We start from the raw sequence: 18,032 nt of genomic DNA, 5'->3' as shown, positions 1-18,032 counted from the left end.
ACCGAAATGAAGCTATCAGCTGAAAGCAATTTCCTTGTGCTTGCCTGTGTTCTGCGCCAGGGACTTGGGAGATTTTCACCCCTCCATCGATCATGAAGCCTCTGTTTTAGGCCAAGGTACACAATGCCCTCAAATTGCTGACATATGGACCTAGAATCACCACGAAAACCTGCCATTTCCACCCCACCCCTCCTCTGTCCCGACCCAGCCACTCCTCTGCTAAACTCTTGTTTATCCAACGACTCTGGTCTGTTTAGGCCATTAAAGCAAAGCCATTCAGAGAGACAGAGGGCCAAGGCAAATGTAATAAAGCCACAATCTATAACATTCATTGTGGCGCTGCTACCACCTAGAACTAAAGATTTTTTTTTTTTAAAACACAGTGAGAACTCAGTTTATTTTCTTAATTCAAAAGTAGGCAGATGGCATTTTGATGAAGACATGATTAGTAGTTGCAATGTTGCAGCACTGCAATCATCAAATGACTGGGTGCCTGTAAGACCGAGTGTGTGGGCAAAACTTTTTAAATGAAGCCTGTCTACCATGTGGGACGCCTGTGACCAGTAGTAGAGGAAGCAAATTTAAATCAAAAAACAAATCATGATAAAGATGACCAGAAAAGCTTTAGCTGGTGTAAACAGCGGGTGGATAAAAACAGGGTATCCCATTCAAACATTTTGCGTCGTTGATACGGTTTCAACAACCACCCGCACAACAATCCCTGACTGTGTCTTTAAAAGTGCAGCTATTTAAAGACAAAGAGGGCCAAGTGCACAACATTTAAAGCCTCTTTTCCTAATGGACAATTGTGGTGCCAGCAGCCAGGACCTAAAGGTCCGTACACAGGAAAAGTCCATTATCACTCTAACTAATGGAGGAGGGAGCGACTTCAAAACCAAAAGTGGAGAAAAAAGAAAAGAAAACAAGCGAGAGAAAGATGACGCACATGGTACAAAGCAGTGTTTCTTTAATGGGGTCCATCAATAATGTTACTTTCCCAGCTTTATTGTGTTTAAAAGAGAGTAGCCATATTATCAATCCTAGACACGGGCAGAAATTAAAGACCTTTTTTTTTTTTTTTTTTTTTTTTTTTTTTTTAACTCAAGTGCATTTTTTAATCAATGCGAAACAAATGTTTGGCAACGCGCTAATGATATCTGCTCAGTCGGCTCCTGCGTCTCTGGAACAAACTCTCTCTCTCTCCCTTTCTCTCGCTCTTGCCACCAGGACGAACCCACAGCCAGTTTACATTCAGACGGGTGCGCTTGTTTTATATAAACAGACAGTCTTTGTGGCAAGGGGTTTGATTAGGAAGAGGCCCACAAATCCCATTAAAAGTCCATCCGTCCCCCGCTTGGTGTTTGTTTGAAGACAGGAAAAGTAACAAGGGAGGAGGGAGGTGACTGGCAGTCTGTCGTTGTTGTTGTTTCCGTGCCAATTTCTGTTTATGTACCGATGGTTAAACACAGATATCACCCAGCAGCGAAGAGCAGAGCTTTGCCAGTGATGTGGGCAGGCAACGAAGCCCAGTGTCTGCCAAGGGAACCCAAACAGGAACCAGACTCTGTCTTCTGTGTGAAGCTTTCAGACTGGTAGACTCATCATGAGAACAGGACTCAAAAACTACCCTCATTGTGATCCAGTCACTGTCCATTATCAACATGATCCAAATGACATGTAGCTGCTGTTGAGTGTGTCCATCTGTGTGTACAGCTGTAACGAAGTGATTAAGTATAAAAAATAAGACCTGTCCGTTTCTTTTAAATCGTCACAGTCAGCCTAACAGCTCCTTGGTCTTGGCTGCAAGCTGTTTGTCAATGTCCACTGCAAAGTTGTCGGCCATCTGCTGAATCTGCGAAGGCAGAGGAGAAGACGGAAAAGGATTTAGAATTCTTTTTTGGGCTCAATTTTCACTGTCGAGCATCTCTCTAGTAAAGGATGACAGTATAAAGCTGCAACGTGACAGGATATGACTGAACTGATGGTGGACTCAGCTGAATTTCTCACTTTTTGAATTAAAAAAATATTGTGAAATACTACCACTGGAAACAAATTATTAGGATATTGTTTTAATCATAGTTTCACATTAGAAAAAGCTGTACCCTTGGGCATGGTTTGAATGGCAGTAACAATAGTTTCAGATCTTTTTTTAATTTCAGTTTTGTGACTCATCCGCCGTCTCATCTTAACCGTCGTTCAGACCTCCCTTCCTCAGTCTGATCTCCCCGAATTTCCCTTTCCTCTTCCCTACACGTACCTGTTTTTCTACGAGTCGTATGGTGTCCTCAGAGTGTCCCTCCTTCGCCTTTTTGGCCTGTGTGACGGCGTTAGATCGCACTCTCCTCAGTGAGTCTTTAGCCTTGTTGCTCAACTGTTTGGCCATCTTGGCAAGGTTCTCTCTGTGTTCTCGCGTTACTCTGCAAGGAAGTAGGGGAGGAGATTAGAGAAAAGAGAGAAGACCAAGAAGTAAGACAGAAGACGGAAAAAAGAATCTCTGGAAGACAGGTAAATAGATTATACAAAGCAGCGGCACGCAGTCATCCGTGCACCTTTTATGTCTCTGTGTGCAGATTGAAGATATGTTGAATGACATTAGCTTAGCTTAGCTAAAATTCAGCCGATGGGATCAAGCAGCAACTCCTCTTAAAAGCAGGGCAATACACTTTGCACAATATTTTGCAAACAGGGATGTTAAGTGCTTGTAGTAGGCATGACTTCTAATCATTTTAATTCTGACTCGCAGCTAACAACAATCACTTCTCAAGGTCTCAGACCAGAGCTGAAACATCCGTCAGCACGAGAACTTTGTATTCACTTTGCATTTGTTAATCACTCAGAAAATCCTACTTCCCATTTCACTCTCCTTCTTTGTCCTTAATTGGCTTTTTTTTTTTTTTTTTTAGTTGTTTTTGCCTCTGGGACTATTTGCAAACAATCCAAGTGCTGAGTCTATTTACCGCAAACAATACGGCCTAATTACTGATTCCAGGGCCAATCAAGGAGCGCCTTCTCTTTGGAAATGCAAATGGAGGCTTGGAGCGTGCCGAGACTGATTGCAGGGGGAAAGCAGTCTGACTCTTGTGTCCCGCCTCTGCCAGACTAACACCTGCTGCTCCATCCGCACACACACACATGCATGAACATACATGCGCATAAACACAGGCCGGCATTCATACATGCAGACTTACTTGCACATGTGTGTATGAGTAAAACCATAATGTATATATATATACACACACACACACACAGAGTGGTTTAGTGAGTGAGTGATGGATAGTTCTGTGAGGTTGTTTGACTTGGCAGAAAGAGCGAGAGAGAAAGCGGTCTAGTCAGAATAGGGAGAGAGAGAGAGACTGACCCTACGCTCAGATCAACACACACGCAGGGTCTCATACATCTACAAGCAAATAAGTCAATAAATCTGTCAGTTACAGCTAAGAGCGGGAGACTGAGGGATGTATTAACGAGTGACAAGCAAAACCACAGCTCCAACTAATGATTATTTTCATTATCAATTAATTTGTCGATTATTTTCTTAAATCGTAGATTAGTTATTTGGTCTATAAAATGTCAGAAAATGGTAAAAAAATATGTCAATCAGTCTTTCTCCAAAGTCCAAGATGCAACTTAAAACGTCTCGGTTTGTCCCGTCCAACATTCAACAACCCAAAAACATTCAAGAAACCAGAAAATTATTATTTAAGAAGCTGGAACCAGAGGATTTTGAATAAATTTGATCGATAATGTCTGGGTATGTTTGGGTGTGTGGGTAGGCAGGATGAATTATTTTTATGAATCTGTGTCTTTCTTTTTTTTTTTTTTTGTACATATGTATTTAAATATGTATAAATGATTTGTTTTATTATGTGTTGTGTGTAAAGAGCATTGAGATTACTTTGTATAAAATGTGCTATACAAATAAATTTGACTTGACTTAGTTAAATAATCAATTATCAAAATAGCGGGCCATTAATTTTCTGTTGATCTACTTATCAATTAAATTGACTAATTGTTGCAACTCTAGGTGAGACTTTTACAATGACAATGTACATTCATCAATTACTGTCAAAGATGATGTCTAACTCCTGTTACAACAGTCTACAGTGATACCTTAACTTTGTCTTATTTTGAAAAAGAAGAAGTAGAAAACTTGATTATATCAAGATTAAAATGAGTTAATTTTGTTAATTGAATAATTGATTTAACAGGTCAACCAATTGTTTCAGGTAAAAATTAAAAATTAAAATGATATGTTAAATAGAAGCCTGGAGGATCACAGGGATGACAAAAGAAGACTAAAAGTGAAAATGCTTAAAGCAGGAAAGTGTTTCTGCCCTCGGGGCTATGAGTGTGTGTGTGTGTGTGTGTGTGTGTGTGTGTGTGTGTCAGAGAAAGAGACTCACTTGGGAATGGGCACCTTGATGATCGTCCCGTCCACCTCTGGGTTTAAGTTCATGCTACTCTCTTTCAGAGCACGGGTGGCAGCCGCTGTAGCCTGAGGGTGCACACACACACACACACACACACACACACACACACACACACACACACATATGAATGTGTGCTTTGCCTCGAGCAGCAGATTGAATGGAAAAGCAGCGGTACAACTACAGGTAGTGGCCTAGCTCCAGCTGGCAATCATTAAGGTGTTGTGTGTGTATGTGTGAGTGTGTCTAAATGTGTGTGTGTGTGTGTGTGTGTGTGTGTGTCTGGGGAAGCCCGTGCAGTGTGGAAGTGCCTTGGGCCACTGTCAGCACTCAGCCCTGTGGGACAGGACTGAGAGGTTGCAGGGCAGGGTGCTGACCTCCAGTGACCCCACAGGAGAGTCTGCTTGTGTATGATACATGGATACACACACACACACATATACACACACACACACACACCGGTGCACACATATGAGCTTTTGAGTTTATATGTGTTACTATTTGGATGTATTTTCGAATATAAAATCTTTTTTTTTGCTTCTTCATTGAAGACACTGACCTCATTTACATACATCATACATCATACATACATCAGTGACAGTATCAAGGCAAAACTTCACGTATGACTGGATCCATGTGAACACCGAGCTCTGTTTATCTGAAGGTGATTTGCCTTTTTTATTTTGTTGGAATTAACAGTGACCAGTTACTGTACATATACACCTTGCTCGATCTATCGAGCATGTGGTCAGTTGACAGAAGGAAACGACTTCTAACCACTTTGTTTATTTTTTATCAAATGAGAGGCAATTAAGTCTGTATTTTGCAAAAATCAACATATCCTTAAATCATCCTCTGTAATGATACATGATTAACTGATATTTTTAAGTAATAAAACAATCAATTGCTACAGTTCTGTTTGGGTGATCAATACATACTTCAGTGATGCCAAAAGTCAAAATATATATGTTCTGTCAAGACCAGCTTCATGTCTGTGAGGATGGACATTAGATTAAAATGATCATCAGAAGCCATTTCTACATTTGGTTAGAGATACTTTTGTCTACATTGAGCACAAGTGACAATGTAGGTTTCTGATCTACATACAGCAAGACAGTTGGGTTAGTTATGGATTTGAAAAAAACAAACTGCTGCCTATTGTAAATTTTTCTGTCAAAATCACTTGAAACGGAAACATCTGCAGAAATTTTCCTTCTTCTCAGCTGTTTGCCAAAATGGCTTATTGAAAAAGTTTTTTAAAAAATGAAACCAACATTTCCCCCCAAACACCATCTGTGATCTTTGTAGGCTACGGGACGAAGACGATCAGAGGGAAATGGAAAAGAAGAACGCTGTGTGTTTTGTGAAGTGAACCGGTGCCGATGTGGATGGCGGCTAGAGAGGCAGCTGGTGCTGTAAAAGCTAAAAAGGATATCTCTAAACAACACAGGATCAAACAAAGATGTTGTTAAGAGCTTCTGAGAAGTTAATTGATCTAGTGGCTTCTTAGGAATTGCATTTAAAAGTTTATTTTCATTTGTTTGGCAGGCAGGCAGAAAAAGACGCTTACATGTGACTCAATTGTAAATATTAAAACAACATTCACATATGTGAAACATGAAGACATTATCCACCATATACACAACACAATCCTTCGGTCCAGCAAACACTACATTAGAACCAGAGAGCTACAGTTAAACAGTGCATACAGACGAGGGGGAGAAAGCCAAATCCTTTGAACCGCTGAAAACAAAGTCACACTCCTCGAAACAATTCTGCAACCGCATGACAATTCCCTTAACTGAGCTTTACAAAGGGTGCAAACGCGCAATGCGAGGAAAAAGAGCATATCATTTCCTTTTCTTTCTTTTTTTTTTATCCCTTTCTACCCTACTCCCCTTTCTCGACAGCTACTTCTGGCCTTTCCCGCTGGGGGAAAAGAAATGGCAGCGAGATTAAAGGAATTTATTTGTGTGCATTAAATTAATTCATGAGGTCTCGTTTCTTTTTGTTAAAATCATCCGGAGCGCAGGCCTCTGGTTGCTCTCTTTGAGTGCGGGGTGATAGATTCAGCCCATACCTATGTTTGATTGTTCTCAGCATCAAATTCATCACCGCTTCCCCTCTCTGACCGCTCCGGTGGTTACGGAAAACCGAGCACTTTTTTTTTTTTTTTTTCTTTCTGGAGAGGCCCGGCCAGGTTCTGGATAATATGTTGGAGAGGGAGAAAAATTACGCTGAAGTTTCACATCAAACGCAAAGTTCAAAGCGGCGAGGCGAGCGGAGAGGAATGTGTGCGTGTTTAAAAAGGGAGTCCTGAAGAAAACACTTTATGAACAAAGTGGTGGGATGCTTAAAAATGCACACACGCACGCACACACACACACATATATCAAAATTGCCTCCTGATCTAAGCATGCTGGTAGTTGTTGTTCCACTGTGCCTTCCCAGGCTGCTGTCAATGAATGAATGGAAAACAATTGAAGGGCCTCTGGAGTGCCTGGTAATGGATAGGCATCATTATAAGCCTATTAGCTCTGGGTACTGAGGACTCACCTCTGCGTGGAACATGGGTAACGTAGGGGCACGACAGGGTAGCATGCGTGTGTGTGTATGTGTGTGTGTAAGTGTGTCTGTTGGCGTGTGTGTGGTCTGTGGTCAGAGTTTCTGGGAAAGAGCTACAAGAATGGATTTGAAGAATGGATTTCCTGATCTGAGATGCTGATAAACACTTAGATTTGCATGTCTTTTTGTGATATCTGTACAAAGGAGAACAAAATGTGAAACCGCAGCTTTCAAGTCTCAAAAAAGGTGAAACAGAAAGTGGAGGAACATCGTTACAAAAGCATTTTGTTGTTGTTGTTGTATTAAGGGACAGGTGAAGAACAAAACCATACTTATAAAAACTGCTTAACATCTTGGATAAAGTGAATTTATGTACACAGGTCTCTAATCACTGGAACAGGTAGATTTAGATTATCCTCCTGGTCTTAATCTGTCTTTATTGCTTCTTCCACCTCTTTTATTGTATCTAAAGGTGCCTTTAAGCGTCTCATTGTGTGAGATGTCTATGATAAAATCTTGGTTGCAATCTGTATCAGACTGTAAGATAAGAATATGACGTGTGTCAGATTGTGCGCTGAACTGTAGCACTACGATGTAAATAGAAAAAAGTGTATGCAAGCAGAGACACGTCATCAGCTCGCTTCATCCATCTATGCCGCTCTTGTTTTGAAAATGCAGCAACAGTCACACAAACTTCTTTTTCTTTTACTTCCATCATTTTGGCTTTTGTATGCCATGAACGTATTGTACGTACTGTACTTATGAAGCGTCATGCAGGCCAGTGTGCTCTGTGTCGTTTCATGTTGTATTCTGATTGGCTTGTTTGTAGAAGTGGTTCATCATTGTGAGAATTTAGAAATTTGCCTCAGGCTGTCTTTGGTCACCAAAGCTCCAGATCCATCGTCATGCACGTGTCTCTCAGTGTGATCTAGGATCACCGTTTGGAGTGACGACCAAAGAGTTTACCACGTCAACTTTCGTCTCAGTCCCAAAATCACAGAGCATAAAGGAGCTTTAACTTATATTTTTCTCCTCATAGCCCTTTAAGTTTATTCTTCTGTATTTTTATTCTTGTACCTTTCTGTATGCATCTGTTTTGACACTCTAAATTACTCATTACTGAGTATATTGAGTATTATTATACTATGAGTCACACACTGTATATATCAACATCACCTCCACAGTGGTATCGTTCATGATTCCCATTCCTCTGACCTCGGTTAAACTCCCAGACTGCACCTGTGTTCCCTTATCTTAGATTTTCATAACAAATGTATGCATGTATGTAGAGATCATAAGTTTACCTTGCAAGGCAGCTGGATTCGTGAGATCACGACATCATGAGATCACGCGAGAATCCATCTTGTCAGCCTTCAAGTCATGAGCTTGTGTCCGAACCACTGGTGGTTTGGACCAATCAGCGTCCTCTGAGGATTCTCGCATGATCTCGCGAACCCGGCTCCCTAGCAAGGTAAGACGGTGATAGACAGATGCTTCATCCATTCACCTGCCAAGTATTTTTTGAAAGTGCCTGCCCTTTTCCAAACAGTTTCCAAGGACGACTTCTCAGATGGTTCCGTGTAACAAACCATCTTGCACATCAGGTAAATCACTATCCTCCGCATCTAAAGTCATTAAAAGTTTATTTATTGGGTGGGATTCATCATCTCAACTGTGTGTTAATGTGCATTAATTTTGCATCTTTTTTTCTCATTTGCACAAATAATCAAGAACTTGACTCAAATTGTTGCATCTCATGAGAAGCCGGCAGAGCTATGGCTAACAACAACCGAGAGAACTCAAGTCACGACTGTCTGCGGATATATGATTGCATAATGTCGTGGTAAATGCTAAAAAAGCTCATTTAGATTTTCCAGACCACTAGAAAGTCTGGCCACTAAAACTCTTGCCTTGCCCCCATGGACAAAATATCTTTCTGGAGCTCTGATTAGTACAGTGTTGCATCATCTAAGAAGGGAAAAGAGGGAGAGAAAAGGAGTGAAAAAAAAAAGAAAAATAATCCATTCCTTCCTAACCTGGGGGTAAAATGAGGTCATTTCCTATTCTGTGACAACTCACACGCAGACATAACCGCATATCAGCGCGCACACACACATGCACACATACACTTTAGGTTTTTGTTGCTATCTTTCACCCCAGAACAAAGGGCTCCCCGAGTGATCAATCAATTAGCATCTGAGACACAGTTGGAGAGAGAGACGCAGGTCAGGTTTCATTTACACAGAGTTGTTGGATTCGAGTTCTGGTCTGGCTCAGGACCGTCCATCTGTCTGAGCTTTGGATTATTTTTATAAAGCTTAGTTACTGTGTGCTTGTCCGTATGAGACAAACAAATACTGGTAGGAAGAATCTGTGTGTGTATGTGTGTGTGTGTGTGTGTGTGTGTGTGATCGTCTTACCTCAGGGAAGCTGCTCATGTTGACCATAATGAACTGAGATGATTTCATGGAGACCTGGCCCAGCTGGTTGAGAGGGAACTTCCCATCTTGAGTTGTCACCACAATGTGATCCAGGGCTCCTAAACAAATGCAGATAAACGTAATTATTTATTTACTTTATTTATTTAGCTACACAGACAATTTAAGGCATCATTTTACTCTTGCCACGTGCAATGAAATCACCCTGATTTTGTTTTGTTGCCCCGGGACGGATGTGTAAATATAAAAAGCCTGGTAATCACAAATACATCAGTAAACTGCAGAAATAAATGTTTTACAGGCTGCATTTTATGTATGCTTGACTATATTTTTCTCATCTTAAGTTTAATCGTGTTTTTACTTATTATTGAAAATATATCTTTGATAATAAAGTTTATTGTTGAGCTGTAAAATATCTTGACTCAAACATATCTTCACATATCTCAACACAAAATACTGTATTTACATATGAAAAAAGAATACTAACAGATAGATTAATGTATGATTTTTTTTTTTAAAAAGTATGAAGATCAGGCACAAATATCAAGTATTGCTGAGGCTCTAGTATATTTGGTTTGATGACACTGTTTCCGTGACTGCTTCACATAAATGAAAACACATAGTCAATCATTCAGTCAGACCTACAGATTAACAAATAAATAGACGACAGACGAATGTGCAGCAGAAGCCACAAATTGCATGAGTAAGTAAAAAAAATAAAAAATGAAGAGACCACTGTCAGGCTGTTCAAGAGTTTCCATGATCTACTCCTCACTGTCAATAGCGAGAGAAGCGAAGGTAAGTTTGCCAACATGACTTGACTTCTATCCCTCCCTCCCTCTCTTCGTCTTTTCTGTCTTTTCCTCCCGCTCTCTCATTCTCTCCTCCATCTGGCTAACCTCAGACGCAGTTGTTTCCTTCTTCTCCACCTCTGCCTAACATCACTCCCTCCCTGCGTACCCGTCGGGGGCTGTGGTGGCGGTGGTGTGGTGTGTGTATTTGTGTGTGGAAAAGGGGGGTGAAGGGGAGGTGAGCCAACGGTGTAATTTTCTCTATGCGATCAATTTATCATTTGATTTCAAGGGCAAAAAGACAAAAAAAAAAAATGGATGTACCGGTTAGAGATTAGATGCAGAAGAAGAAATTAAAAATAAAAGGTTGGTATGATGTGATGAGATGGATACCTTTTATTTAAAGGCCGCGCCCTGACTGAATCACTGACATACTGTCTACCTGCCTGCCAATTATTCTGTCTCCTTCTTTGACTTCAAACATCCATTTGTGTGCTCAACTCTGAACCTGCCCGCCTCTCTGTGTGTATGCAGGCTGTTCATGTCCATATCTGTGACCTTCTGCCTGTCTGTCTTGGTTACCTGTGCCTTGACAATGTGCACCTACACATCTGTTAGTACTTCAGGAGGGCAGACAGACAGTCATTTCTTTAACTACAAAGATGGAGGGTGAGGAGGGAGTACGAGGGTTGAGAGACGGGCAGAGGGCAAATATCAGAAATTTTCTTTACCAAAATATTACATATGATGTAATATGATGATTACATTTGATGTTGCTGTTGAATATGATTTGTTTTTGAGGTTTAGTAACAAACAAATGATGATTTCACTAGATTGAGTTTGAAGTGGCTATAATTAATGTTTTTATCATAACAATGTATCAAATGATGAAACTACAGAAAATTATCACCTGACTCTGCAGCTCAAATCGGCTTTCCGGAGCCTTATAGCGAGTTTCAGCTCATTGTTTAGCTGTCTGACTGCAACTTTACTGTTTTGGCTTGGTCTCAGCTGTTTTCAGAGAAAAAGCTCTAAGAACCCATTGTACACTACCTGCTCAGTACCAAACAGCAGACACGGGCAGCTAATAGCTGGTGAACATAGTGGAACATTTAGCAGCTAAAGAGCCAGATATTTCCTTCTGGTGTTGATAGAGAGCAAAAACAGAGCTAAAGGAGAGGGAATATTGGACTTACATTCACCAGGTGGACAGAAACACGACTCCAAATGAACAACAATGTTACTCTGTAACTGCTGGATATGTAACAAGTGCAATATATCAACTTAAAAAGTGACGAGATGTCAGTGTTGTGTTGACAAATTGTTTCCGCTGCCCTCAAGTGGCCAAAAAATTAGTTAATGCAGGTTTAATGATCCACACTGTCAATTTTACTTTGGTCCTTTAACATTTTTTTCTGTTTTGAGTTTTTGTACGGATTAAACAATCAACATATTTTGTTACCTTTGGATAGAGCCAAGCTAGCTGTTTCCCTGTTTTTATCTTTATGCTAAGCTAAGCTAAGCTAATCGCCTGCTGGCTGTAGCTTCATATTTAACAAACAGACATTAGAGAGGTATCAATATTCTCTCTTTTAACTCTCGCCAAAAATCACATAAGCGTACTTCCAAATAAGTTGAACTATTCCTTTAAGCTCCAATAGATCATATCTTCAACTTGGAAGACCTCTTGGAAGCTGTTTTGAGGTATTGAAAAGGTATTTTTCCTGTACTGTTGTTGTTCAGTGTCACCATGTTCAAAGTTTCCATGGAAACAGAGCTAGATTTAGGACCAGATTACGCATCTGTGACTATTAACCATAATATAGTGATCACAGCATTGATCCCTTCTCCCTGCATCTGTCTATGACTGTCTGCTATACGTTTGCCAAACACAAACAAACACGTGTGCACACACGCAGTATGCATTCATGACAACACACAACAGTACACACACACACACCATATCCACGCAGAAACACACACACACACACTCATAAGCTTAATAAGAGCCAGATGAGAGGTTTATGGTACAAACACACACACACACACTCATACGAGACACACACATTCGGACAACTGACGTCATTTCATTCCACCATCTCATCTCTGCTGTCAGCTCTAAGTCCTGCTGCCTCCCTGGATTACTGTGCAGCTGGACAGAAGAGAGGGGGGATGGACGGACTGGAGGAAAGCAGTGAGGGATAGACAGATGGAGGGAGAAGGCAGGGAGGATGACAGAGTGGAGCGAAGGAGGCAAGAATGACAAGAGGGAGGACTGAAGAGATGGAAGGAGTGAAGTTGGGAAGTTTTGGCCCCGTGAACAAATATTTCCTTGTAGGTCAATAAGAAATGTAATTTTAAATGTTGTTTGAACAAAAGCCAAAACACAAAGCTGAGCATTGTTGGAAAAAAGAAACAAAAGAAGAGGGGAAGTAATGGAAGGATAAAGGGAAGAACTAATGACAGAAAATGGGCAAGAAATTGCTAAATGATGAAAGGAGAAAAAAAAAACATGAACAATGGGATAATAATAATAATTAAATAAAGAGAAGTGAAACTGTTGGAGGAAATCTACAACAAAAGATATTGAGGGGTTAACCAGAAAAATCACAACTACGTGTGCTTCTGTTGTGTAACCACCTTTGCGTCTTGTGTGAAAGTAAAGATGCAACGCAGAGGATGCGAATCAAAACGATAGTCTGAGGAGGAAGAGGAATAGAAACTCAGACACTTTCAGTCTGAAGTCCGTCTCCTCCAGTGGGACCTTCCATTATCCACCCCACCTCTGACTATCCCCCACCCCCAAGCCCAGCTCCCATTTGTTAGAACCCAGAGGCGAAGGGGGTCATGACCTGGATGTAGTTGGGGAAACAGAGGTCAAACTGGGGTCAAGGTAAGGTCACATAGGGCTCTCCTCACTCTAAGCCCTTGGGCATATTATCAGGTAGGTGAAAAAAATAGAACTTACTTTTACCTCAAAGTAAAAATGTGCCTGTGCTTTTAAGAAAGAAAAGAGTGGAAAAAGCAAAGGACTTACGTGTAAACTGAACTTTTGGAGAACAAACAAACAAGCTTCAACAAACATACAAGATTCATATGTGTGTTTGGTATCTGTATTTCAAATTCAAAGTAGAAATCAACTAGCAGGGTGGCCCTATATGTAAAAAACTCACCACTTATATGACTATATGATTCATACATACAATATCATGTTGCCAATATCAACCTTATTGAAAGTTTAAAAGTATTTTGAGGTATCTCATGGATAATCTGTGAACTCATGGATTCCTGCAGTCTAGCCAGAATGAGGAAAAGTTAACACTGGGCAGCGAAGAATAGAAGTGAATAAACATTTGATCATTGTGGTGGGACTGCAGCCATCCATGAGATCACACACATACCTTTGCAAATGGAACCTGGTGCTGGACAGTGGATAAAATAATGCTTTTGATTTTTAAGGCAAGTTGTGAGGGCTGAGGTCAAAATGGAAACACTACTGAGAATTACACTGGAAAAAGAGGTGAATTACTAAGCTCTAACTGTCTGCAGAATACTTCCACATAAACAACGTGTATCTGTACACGGTGTGATGTTCAATTTACTGCATTTGTTCTATTGTTCTTGCGTGTTTTTCCTCATCAACCCTCTGGTAACAATAGTAGGAAATAACAAGCTGAGCAACTAAATTAAACACTTAGATTTGTGACAATACTGTCATTTCTCATTGTTGCATCAAAACAATATCTGTTCAGTCCAGTTCAATATCAGTTATTTATGTTAAATTGTATCTGTTCCAGTTTGTTTTCATTACAAATATGAGTAAAGTGACTTCAATATTAAACTTGAGAGTCAGTGTATTCATTATTTTTTGGAGGGGTTTTCTACATGAGACTGTAAAGTTTGAGAAACAAAAACAGAGTGATGTGAGGAGACACAAGCAGAGAGAAAACATAAGAGGGGAGTGAAAATAAAGAAACCGAGATAAGACGAATACCTGGCGAGGTTCGAATGCTGAGGTTGCGTGTGAAGTCGTCTTTGAGCGCACTGACAACGGCTGTCATGTCCTCCTTCACTTCATCCAGACTTATGATGTCTTCAACCAAAGCCGAGTTAATATTCATCTTCGCTGACTGGCCCTTTGCCTTGGCTTAAAAGATGAAGAGAAGGAAAGAAGGACTGAAGGAAGAGTGGAGACTCATATCTAAGACGAATAATATCAGATCCAGTAACCAAACAGATGTTGCTCACATGTGATCGCCAGTCTTTGCAATCTCCTCATTTACCTTTTGCCTTCTTGGTGGCATAGAGCCGGGCGCAGGCAGTAGGGTAGCTGGTGGTGTTGGGGAGCAAGATAGGGAGCCTGGTGGCAGCCACCAGGGGACACCTGACCTGCCGCACCAGAGACTGACACAGCAGAGGACGCAGCAGGCTCAGATGATTCATAGCCATGACTGAGTGAGAGAATAAATAAAAAATGCTGTTAGAGAGGAACACAATGTTGTTGAGTTTAGAGTAACATCATTTAAATAAGTTTGGTAAAATCATAAACCAGTTGAGATGTTGCTGTTAATATATATCAAAATGAAGTAATAGCTCCTATCAGCCAGTAGGAGGTAGGCCTACATCTTGTATTGACGTATTACAGTTTCTTCTCTTTTTCTCTTGTCAGCTATCAGAGATGGTTAAAAGAAATAACAGAACCGAATCAGTCAGTGCTATCTTTTCTTTTTCAATGGCAGCCATATCTCTTCAAAGTTTTTACCTGTGGAAGCTTTTTCTGTAATTTTTTGAACATATAAATAACAGGTATATTTAAATCCATTACTCAGATTTATGGATGAAAAATCTGTATTTCTTGTGTTTGTCAACTAGTCAAAATTAGAAAAATATAGGCCTGTTTTACTGCCTTTCACAAAATTTAAAGATTAAAAAACCTTTAACAAAGGGGTGGGTGATACGGATGAAATAGTCTCTCACAGTAGTTGCAATTTTCCAATATCTATATGTATCATGATATAATATACTACTTGATTGATAAAAAAAATTGTTATAGAACAATTTTGCAATGTTTGACTAATCAATTAATCAACTAATTGTTTCAGAACTATTGGTTTTAATTTACATTCTTAAAGACAGCTTCCAGATATGTGTTTTGAATTTTGGTGGTGAGGCGACCCTTTTGATTCTGCAACAACAATTATTTTTTGTTATTGATTAATCTGCTGATTATTTTTCCCAATTTAATTGATGTCATAAAATGTATGAAATATGCCTTCCACAATTTCCAGCAGTGAGGTCTTCAAATGTCATGTTTGTTTCAACAAACCCTCCAACATCTAGAGATATTCAGTTTACTATCACATTAGACAAAGAGAAGCCATAAATCCTCTCAATTGAGAAGCTGAAACTGGGGAATGTTTGCCATTTTTGCTTTAAAAATATCTTAAATGATTAATAGATTGATTAAAATAGTGTTAGATATTACTGTGGATTGGTTTTCTGTAAATTAACTAATTGTTTCATCCCTTGTATTGCAGACTGCCTCCTCTTACATACACACAAATCTATAGGCTAAAAGTAACTCTGAACTCAACCCACGCATAGTTGTTTGGGCATTCCTGAGGGGGAAACTCCCATTCAAAAAACACACAACAATATAAGACCAGCCCCTGCTTTTCTATGGACTAACCACCTCCCACCTCGCAGACTAGCCCTCAACTGTACACGGTGTCGCTGAACCTCGGCGTACACACAAGCACAGACAAACTCTTGAGACAGAAAAGCCCACAGACACAAACACACACGAAAGCCTGTCTTTCACAGTCAGTGGCTGTGAACAGCTCGCAGTGTACTGCAGCCTGACTGACATCATCTTTTGTCTGGTGAGTATTTAGAACCGTTGGCGTACAGGCTGTGAGGAGAAACATACCATACTGCTGCCTTAAAAACACGTTGGACACAAATGAGAAGGGCTTTCCCGATACATTGCACTACCGAGGTCATTTTATTATGAGAAATAAAGAAGAATAAAAAAAGAAAATTAGGAATTCTTTTCAGCTGGAAGCTCAACAAAATGTAAAAGAAAATCCACTGGATGTTTCTCGACTCATCCAAAAGATTTATTCAACTCTTTGATAAAATGTCCAGTGGAAAAATAAGTATTGCAATTTATGCTGGGATTAATTTTTTTCATGTATATTGGAGTCATTAAAGTTGTTTTTGACTTGATTTTATTTCCTTCTTGCCAGAAAATGAGAAATGTATTCTACTATTTCATAAAATGTTGTTTTTTTAAATGTAAAATATGGACAAAAATACAGCTTAAATTTAAAAGCAAAGACTGCTCACCCCCTTATCTAATCCACTTCTGACTCCAGATTAACCAAAATCCAAATATATTCCAATGGCAATATTTAGGCTAGACTGTGGACCCACCACCTCCAATTCAAACCCATAACAGGCATCCAGGGCTGGCAGGTTTCCTGACAAGCAGATATGATACAGTGCAGCATGGCAGAGCAGATAGGCTCAGATGTGGGATGGTGACGGATCTCTTTAGAGGGGAAGTCAAGCAGAAAAGGTGAAGCACAGGTGTTCAGTGGGATACTGTAGCCTCATATCCTGTCGATTTCACACACACACACACACACACACATACACACAGCAGCAGCTGCAGACACACCTCTCTCCTTCTTCCAGCAGCAGAAGCCAGCTGGCAAACCCGTATGGTCTCGCCTCTGTCTGTACACTTTACAGTTTGAGCAGAAAATAACACAGCAGTGTATCTGATAATGCTCTGCCTGGCTTTCCCTCAGAGCTGCCTCATCTAACCCCTGCAACTAATGATCATTTTATGGATTAACCTCTTAATTATTACTTTTTTGTTGAACTGAATAATTGTTTATTCTATAAAATATCAGAAAATGGTAAAGACATCTTCAAAATGCTTTTTTGTCCAACCAACATCCAAGAACTTAATGATATTCATATTACAATGCTATAAAACTGATAAACGGATAAAATACTCACATTTTAGAAGCTTGAACCAGCAAATATTTGACATCTTGTGCTTCATGTGTGACTTAAGCAATTGATTGATTATCACAATTGTTGGTTTGTGTTGATCAACAAGACTAATTGTCTCAGTAGTAGTTCACATTGTAGGCTACACACTTTACTATTTAAGTAATTCAATCACTACATTATAGTGTCCTGTGGTTATCTGGCTTCATTGACTGGATCTTAGTGTATCTTTCATGTGCCTGATTTCTCCCAGAAAATATCCCTGAAAATGAATTATTATGCTGTCCAATGTAATGAACATCAGTTATGCATGTTATAGATATTTCTATATATGTCTATATCAGAAAGACTTTGGTTTATCATGATTTTTTTGTTATCCAGTCCTCCAAATAGCAGGTTCAATGCTAGATTATTTAAAACATACTAGAGTAAGAGGCAATACTATATTATTATTATTAACACCAATGGATATATATTTGACCTGACTGACTAGTCTAAACACGTTATGTAAGTGAAGCGACGTGAAGGTCGGTGTCTTCTGCACATACTACAGGCAAAAACGGCCATAAAACGCAACTACGTAGCTGCTAAACATAGTACTACCGTTAATATCAGCCAAAACACATCCTTCCACTTTAAATGACCCCCAAAACAGCATACTTACTTAGTCTCAAGCTCAAATGCTTCACAGGAGCATGTCAGCAAAGGGAGAAACATATAGGAAAAAGCCGCATTTGACATCTACGTAGTCATCATCATGCGTCCGGGTATCTGTTTGAAACCGTACA

General features: G+C 39.9%; 1 protein-coding gene across 1 annotated transcript; it reads right to left on the bottom strand.

The window, feature by feature from the left end:
• Positions 1-950: 950 nt before the first annotated feature.
• Positions 951-18,012, bottom strand: mrrf (mitochondrial ribosome recycling factor). Its single transcript, XM_067573703.1, has 7 exons — positions 17,909-18,012; positions 14,505-14,672; positions 14,216-14,368; positions 9,413-9,531; positions 4,404-4,495; positions 2,258-2,417; positions 951-1,852 (listed from the first exon to the last, which is right to left on the bottom strand). The coding sequence occupies exons 2-7, from the start codon at positions 14,668-14,670 to the stop codon at positions 1,775-1,777; spliced, it is 768 nt and encodes a 255-aa protein (XP_067429804.1). The 5' UTR covers positions 14,671-14,672; positions 17,909-18,012; the 3' UTR covers positions 951-1,774.
• Positions 18,013-18,032: the final 20 nt, after the last annotated feature.

Source organism: Thunnus thynnus, chromosome 19 (genome assembly GCF_963924715.1).
Source record: "Thunnus thynnus chromosome 19, fThuThy2.1, whole genome shotgun sequence".
Taxonomy (NCBI): Eukaryota; Metazoa; Chordata; class Actinopteri; order Scombriformes; family Scombridae; genus Thunnus; species Thunnus thynnus.
This window is presented reverse-complemented; position numbering and strand designations above follow the sequence as displayed.

What these genes read in the sequence shown, in the direction of transcription:
- mrrf (XM_067573703.1), bottom strand. Translation starts at nt 14,670, where the DNA reads ATGGCTATGAATCATCTGAGCCTGCTGCGTCCTCTGCTGTGTCAGTCT. An exon ending in CAGCATTCGAACCTCGCCAG is followed by an intron (nt 9,532 to 14,215) that starts GTATTCGTCTTA and finishes GCATTTGTTTAG; the next exon opens with GAGCCCTGGATCACATTGTG. An exon ending in ACATGAGCAGCTTCCCTGAG is followed by an intron (nt 4,496 to 9,412) that starts GTAAGACGATCA and finishes GTGCACCCTCAG; the next exon opens with GCTACAGCGGCTGCCACCCG.